Genomic DNA, 7,675 nt, shown 5'->3' with positions numbered 1-7,675 from the left:
TTGTGTTTGATCAGTGTGTCAAGTGAATTAATGATTCTAAATTGTGATCATCATGGTGATTTATTTAATGATTCAATTCCCTTAGATGGACACGATTGAAGGTTGATTTTCAAGCAAGAGAATTGGGGAAAAAACAACAACAAAAGAAGGAGAAAAAAATTGATATTCATTTCCTTGTTTCCTCTTTTTTCTGATACTTTTACTACCAAATCGTCATCATCATCATCTCCACCATCTCCATCATCTTTTTTTCATCATCTTCATTGTTCTCTGAGTATTTTCCCTCCATTGGAACCATGGTTATGACAAGTTAACCCTTCCCTTTGTCATTAACATTATAAATTGTTATCATTTTTTTTTCTATTCTCTATTTTTCCAAACTTGTTCTCTATTCCAATCTTGATATATTCCAATATTCTTATGATTTAGTTACTATATTTACATTGATCTGTGTTCTCTAACCATCACAATTTAACAATCATTAACTTGATTATCTTGTAATTTTCTCCATCAACTAATCCTTTCCCTTTTCCAAAATCACTTTTAGACCCACACTTAACCCAATCTCTCTGCCTCTACTTACTAGTTATCCTTTCACCATTTTCACAACGAGTAATTGTCATCTTGATTATACAACATTAATCATCATCATCAAGACCATTAATCAATTGATTGCGAAAAAAGAAACCATCAGCTGATAGTTAACAAATTGACCAACAACAAAAACAACAACAACAACGATCACCAAACATCATCACTCATCCCAATAGAGTAACATTGTAACAAGAAAACATCAACAATCAAATTGTTAACCATTTATAGTTGAAATTAATTCTCGCCCCCAATCAATTAGATTTTAAATTTCTAATTTGATTGTTGTCACTTCAAACTAATGTTCTTTTCCCGCTTCCAACAACATGACCATGACAACTACACAAGCACATGGATTGTAAGGAAAAGCTTTTTGTTTACCATTGGAAAAGAAAGAAAAGAAAGAGAAAAATTGAACCAACACTCAAACCGGTTCCATTTTTGTGGATCAAAAACCTTCAGTGTTTATTGTTGTTATTATTTAGAAGTTAATCACTTCTATCTAATCATTAATTGATTTGTGGTTTAATTGTTTTATCTATTTAATTTTTTCTTATATTCTATTCTGGTGTTTCTCTTATCCTCCCTCTTTCTTTTTCTTTCTTTTTTTCATCTTCTCTTTTTATCTCCATTGTTTGGGTACCATGGATGTTGGTGCATCTGAAGATAATATTTTACCGGATAAATCTCGTAATTATACCAGTTTTGGTGTTGATTCTATTAAATTATTTGCCTCTTCCGTCAATTCAATTAACCCTATTGATGATCAAGTATTTGCTCAACTATCAGAGGATACGAGTTACCGTTTAAGGGAATTGATTGCTTCTTCATTCCAATATACTCGACACTCCAAGAGATTTAAATTAACCTGTGATGATATAAATAAAGCTTTAAAAGTAGCTGATTCTCAGTCAATCTATGGTTTCAATGGATCTCAATCAACTAAAGAGATTTATATTCCAGAGGCTGAAGTATTTGTTACCGAAGATAAAACAATTGACCTGGTCAAGATGTCAGGTTAGTTTGCGAGAACAATTGACAATCCTAATGGAGAAAATTTTAATTTTATTCTTTTTTTCTCTCTTCTATTATTATTATTATTATGATTATTATTCTAGAATCAATCATTAGTAAATCCTACAAGGTTAACCTTATTGCTGAAAGTCCACAATATCGTATCGATTGGCTTAATCCAACCGGTGGAAGTAGATTAATGAAAGAGTTTAATCAACCTGGACCTGATGAGAAACCAAGCCCAGAGTATTTACAATTAATGAAAATATTCAATTGTATCTCCAAAGGAATCATTAGTCGGAATATTTTTCTCTTTCATAAAACTTTAACTGGACTTACAAGCCACTCAAATGTTCAACATATATTATCTTACCTGGTTAAATTTATCGCTAATAATGTTGCCAAGACCAGTGATGGTAAAATAGCCCGACAATTATTACTCTCAATCAGAGCTTTATCAAAAAATAACTACTTACAAGTAACAAGTGATATTTATGTTACTCCATTGGTTAAATCAGTTTTACATTGTATTCTGAGAGGTTCATCTGATAATCTTTATCCATCACAACAACAACAACAACAACAACAACAATCTCAACCACCGCCATCAACATCAACATCTTCATCAACATTACTCACCTCATCATCATCATCAACAACAACAACAACAACCACATCATTCCCTTCATTCAACGGTAACTCTACTACAACAACTGGAGATGATACAAATTATTCAATCAATTCCGATCTTTGGAACTTAAAATCTTTTGCTGCTTCCATTTTAATTGATATGTTCAAAGAATGGTCAACATCATTTGTCCATAACAAATTTTACAATCAAATAATCAGAGCTTTAATTACTTGTATTCGTGATCCATCTCAACCCTATTCATCTCATTATGGAGCCATCGTTACCTTTAATCGACTTGGTTTTGATTGTATTATTAATCATTTATATCCCACCATTGGAACTTATTTAAATCAATTGTATAGTAATCAAAATTCTGATCGTTTGCTTTCATCCAATTCTCATGATATATTGGGCTGTCAACAAGTTATCGGCGCTTGGATTAATTTGTCCCTATTTTTGGTGCGAAAATTTCGAGACATGGCTCTTACCGAGAATAACTTTCAATCTCAACATATAGTTAAAGAATTACTTAATCATTTTGGTGATTCTCTGGCGATTCAATTACCAATCGATTTCCCGGAACCAGAAAAGGTTTATATTAAAAGGGCACCGGTTAAAGTAAAAGTACCAATTATTTCAGGGGAAGAGCTTCTGGATGCTTTTTATGAGACTAATTCTCTTGGAAAATATGGATTAACTGGTGATCATGGGGGTAAAATAGTCTCAGATGATGATGATCTAAGAAGTAACAGTGATTCGATTGATGGAAAATCAAATGAGAGTGAAAAAGATTTCAAGAGACATGATGGAACTGACCTATTGGTGGAAAGTACCATTAGTGACCCTTCACTTGGTGTTAAATTAACCATAAAGAAAATTCGCCGACAACGAAGGTCAATCGATGAACTGGACAGTTTGGCAGCTCAAGTAGAAGAAGCTAAAAGAAAACGGAAAAGGCCAAGATTCCAAAATTTCATGGATTCTTTTAGTGAAGAAAGTGAAAATCTCTTATTAGAACAAGTTAAAACCAAAGGTAATCTATTTATCTTTTAATTATTTTCAAATATAAAATCGCTCGATCTCAACACGAATCTAATTACCTTTTTTTCATTCTCAGGTAATTTATATTCTCATCGGATGATTAAGAAAACATTATCTATGCCATTTGAATCAACATCTTGGTATCTTATAGCTAACAAGTTACCATCAATTGGAAAACAACGTAAATCAAGTAAATTGGATAATTGTGATTCTCATTGGAGAAGAAAATTATTCTCATGTACATTAAACACTATTTTATAATTAATTGAATTTATTATTCAAATGAATTGACTTTAATTTTGTTATTGAAAGGATGATGTTGATGTTTAATTTTTATTAGTCTATTTATAGATTTTTTTTTCTCTTAAGAATAGCCAATGATACAAATGTAATTTTTTTTTTCTTCGTGATTGTTTTCATGATTAGATTTAGAGATGGAATTTGATTCTGTTATTGTTGTTTAATAGATTACAATATATAATCTAATTCATGTCGACCGTAAACGTTTTTCTCGTCGTTGGGAATTTTTGGATAAGCGGCAACAAGAGCATCTTGAGCTCCAATGTAAAGGGTATTATAAACTTTCCAATAAACATCGCGAACTTTTCGAGCAGGATGGAAAAGACCTTGAAGTACATATTGTAACATTTTAATTGGTCCAAGTGACACTCGAATACCTTCAACGGCTCCCATGAAAGCTTGAACAAGATGAGGTGAAGTTTCAAAAATATTGGGCCAAACGTAATTGAGTAAATGTGTAAGTGCATCTTCACAACCAAACCCATAAACACCAAGGGCCATGTGTTGAACGACTGAACAAGCAGTTTGTCGGTGGACAAGGTCACGATCCATGAGCGCATCTTCCAGGAGAGGGGTCACTGCATAAATATAGTCTTTACCCATCTCACCGATGTACTCGAAAAGGAAAGATAATGATTTTAGAACACCATTTTGAACATTTAACTCGGGTATTCGATATTCGTTCATCAAGGCGGGCAAAACGGTGAAAGGTGCACAAGTTTCAGCGACAATAGCGATAGCCACTGTTGTACAGACTCGATTTTGTCTCTCTTGGACTCTTAGATTGTTCAAAAGAGTTGCTAAAACGTCGTGTGGACCAATGGCTTTAGCGATATAACCAAAAGTATTAACGGTAGCTCGACGAATGGCCTTTTTATGAGCTTTCAAAAGTTCTAACAGTTCAAAACAAATTCTCATCCATTCTCGAGCTGAGACATATTCCGCTCCTCGGTCAGCAATTCGTCCAACCAAATCGATACAATTTTCTTGTACTTTTTCATGCCGATTTTTCAAGATCGGTGTTAATCGAGGTAATAAATCTTTAATTGGTGGAGTCATTTTATGCATACCGATAACATTAACTATAGCTTTGAGAGCACCAAGAATACTACCAAGTACTTCGGGATATTCTTCACCCAAATATTCATAAAGAACGACACCTAGATGATTCATGAGCTTTTCTTCAGCACAAGTCTTCATAACAACGGCAATTTTGGCAATAAGATCAGCGGCTTGTTGACGAACTTTAGCTGATTTATTGTTCAACCTCCACAAAATGGTACCACAAATTTGAGGAAGATAAGGTTTGACTCTTTTACCAAGAGCGTTGACAATTGTACCAAAACCGTTGAGCATAATCATATCTTCAGTTGTCTGTTCTTGGAAGGCATAAAGAATACCATCAATCAACTGTTCCTCCAATTTAGAATCAATTTGAGCTGCTCCTTGAGCGGCCATAATTTTCTCTATTGTTTCCATGACCATTTTACGATAAGCTTCATTTTCGTCTTTTAAATCGTCCACAATTCGTTTAATTATTTCTGAAGAGTCAACTTTGTTTGCTATTTCCACTGTTGTGTCAACTAGTTGTTTGTAATTACGACGATCAAGAGCCATTCGGTGATTCCAGAAATGCTTAAAGAAACTGGGTAAAACTTCAGTCTTGATGTATTGAGGTTCAACACCATCGGTGGCACAACATTGTTTAACTACTTTCAAAACAATCTTTTTCATCTCTTCATCGGGAGATTGAAATTCTCGAATAAGAATCAACATGACTTCCCTTGTGTAATAATTGGCATATTCAGGATCCATAAGAGGAATCAAATAACCGATAGCTTTAAGAAAAGCGGCTAAACCTTTACCACGATGAGTACGAATACCTTTCCAAAGAGGTTTCAGAACGGAATCAAATGATTCGATACCATAAGGTGTTGCTGCTTCTGCTAAAGCGGCTAAAGCTAAAGCGGTTATGGTTCGTACTTTTTGCTGTTCATCAACTAATCCATGTTCAATGATTTCGACTAAACTTTTCAAATGAGGGAGAATAGCACATCCCATGAGAATTGCGATTTGTTGGACAATCTTGATTCCCGTGTGACGAGCTTGCCACGATTTTTTACTCTTACAAACGGCTTTGAGGAAAGGTAATAAGGATGGAATTCCAAGAGCAGAAGCGACCACAGCGAATGCTCGAGCTGTTGTGTTTCGTACATATTCATCAACATTATCGATATCAGGCCTCATTGTTGAGATCATTGTCGCCAGTCCAGCGGCTTTGGCCAGATTGGAAATTATTTCACGGCCTTCAACACGAGCGTAATAATCTTCGTCTATCAGAAGAGGTTCAATCACTACGAGGATTTTATGAACATAAGGACGAACCAAATCGTCCAATTTGTAAAGGATTCGGTCGATAACTTTGACCAGTAAATGTCTTTCTTGATCTTCCAGGGTCGGAGACATGAGAAGAGGTAAAATTTGATTGAATAAAGATCCAGCTCCAAATTCACGAGCTTTATCGGTTATTTGTCTTAAAGCTGATTTTCTCATAGGAGGTGTTCCATTTTTAATCTTGAGCAATAATTTCATTATTTTGCGTTCCTTTTGTTCATCAAGACTTAATGAATCTTCATTAACTTCATTTAGTAATTTATCAAAATATTGAATATCTTCAGGTTTTAATGGAGGTAAATTCTGTCCTTTTGGTTCTAATTCCATAATTTTGCTCTGTTTTGCTTCGTCTTTCTGGAAGAAAAATCCATCCGATGACATCGGGGTTGGAGTAGCGGTCAATTTACGAGCTGGTGTTCTAATTGGTTGATAACTTGAAGGTGGAAGTAAAACTTTATATCCTGGTGGGAATAAAAGTTCCAGCTCTTCATCTGAGATGGGTTGATTTCTCTCGTCTATTTCTCGCTCCCATTTGAATACTTGAATTTGCTCTGGTGTCATGAATGGAGTTTTCATTTCCATCGCTCTCATCCCAACAGGAGTAGCACCACTGGGAGTGAAAGGAGTTGAAGGTGTCATCATGGGTGTTGATGGAGTTTCACATGTGATAGCGGGTGTCTCATCCCAACGTGATCTTTTGCAAGATGCACTTGGTGTCTCGCTTTTCGGTGTCTCATCCCACCGATTTCGCCGCGATGTTCCAACTGACGGAGTTTCATGGCCTGGTGTTTCATGACCCGGAGTAATATGACTCGGAGTTGGATCCCACCTACTCGAAGGCGCCGGTGTTGAAGCTTCAAAAAAACTCATTGGCTTCTTTTCCGGTGGCTCTTCAATGGTCGCTGGTTGATCCCATCGACGTCTTTTGTTTGGTATCGGCTGTTGAATACTACCATCGACTTTTGAGACTTGTTCCCGCATAATAACTTGATACGATCTTGAATTAGGATCCGGAGTTTTACCACCTTCTTCAAAAGGATCAATTCGAGGGGGAGAGATCATTATTTTGCGATACCTTGCTCTATATTCATCTTCTCGATCCGCGACTTTCGGAACTTTTGTACCCGCTAATGGATCATGATTTTTATCAACAACCTCGTTGATAAAATGTTTAATAGAATCACTTTGCTTCATTTTGGCCAAATCATAGTGTTCATCATCATCATCATCATCGTCATCACGATTATCTCTACTACTCTCAAGACCGATGGAATCAGAATAATTAGCAGGCTCTTCACTTCCAAAGATACCACTGTCCATAACACCAGTTGACACACTGAAAGGAATCATATTAGCAGATGAAGTGCTTGCACTGTTGGTGGTTGATGAATTAGCTGTTATTTCATCAGGATCAAACATTGAATTTGGATTATTTGAAAATTGAAGAAGATCATTCGGTTGATCCTCATTCTTCCTCTTTTTTAGAGATGACATTTTAATCACTTTCACAATTAGAACCAATCACTGAAACTATATGTAGATTAACCATCCAAAGTTTAAAATATTAATAAATTAAAAGAAACAAATTAATTTTATCAATCAAAACAAAATTGAATTGAAAGAAAAGTGGTAAACATGAACCAATTTCCTTCTCTTCTCTCTGCGCATGCGCAGATGTTTTAGTCCATTTTCGCTCCGACAGAT

General features: G+C 35.2%; 2 protein-coding genes across 2 annotated transcripts; one reads left to right on the top strand and one right to left on the bottom strand.

Moving 5' to 3' along the window:
• The first annotated feature begins 3 nt into the window (after positions 1–3).
• Positions 4–3,547, top strand: LOC128394306 (uncharacterized). The gene is made up of 3 exons (XM_053354619.1): positions 4–1,608; positions 1,710–3,269; positions 3,354–3,547. The coding sequence occupies exons 1-3, from the start codon at positions 1,236–1,238 to the stop codon at positions 3,536–3,538; spliced, it is 2,118 nt and encodes a 705-aa protein (XP_053210594.1). The 5' UTR covers positions 4–1,235; the 3' UTR covers positions 3,539–3,547.
• A 27-nt stretch (positions 3,548–3,574) lies between these two features.
• Positions 3,575–7,615, bottom strand: LOC128394300 (splicing factor 3B subunit 1-like). The gene has a single exon (XM_053354605.1). It carries the CDS (start codon positions 7,463–7,465, stop codon positions 3,746–3,748), a length of 3,720 nt encoding a protein of 1,239 aa, XP_053210580.1. The 5' UTR covers positions 7,466–7,615; the 3' UTR covers positions 3,575–3,745.
• Positions 7,616–7,675: the final 60 nt, after the last annotated feature.

The sequence above is a fragment of the Panonychus citri genome, unplaced genomic scaffold (genome assembly GCF_014898815.1).
Source record: "Panonychus citri isolate SS breed McGregor unplaced genomic scaffold, ASM1489881v1 Contig00139, whole genome shotgun sequence".
Taxonomy (NCBI): Eukaryota; Metazoa; Arthropoda; class Arachnida; order Trombidiformes; family Tetranychidae; genus Panonychus; species Panonychus citri.
The sequence above is the reverse complement of the archived record's forward strand: the minus strand, read 5'-3'. Positions and strand labels throughout refer to the sequence as shown.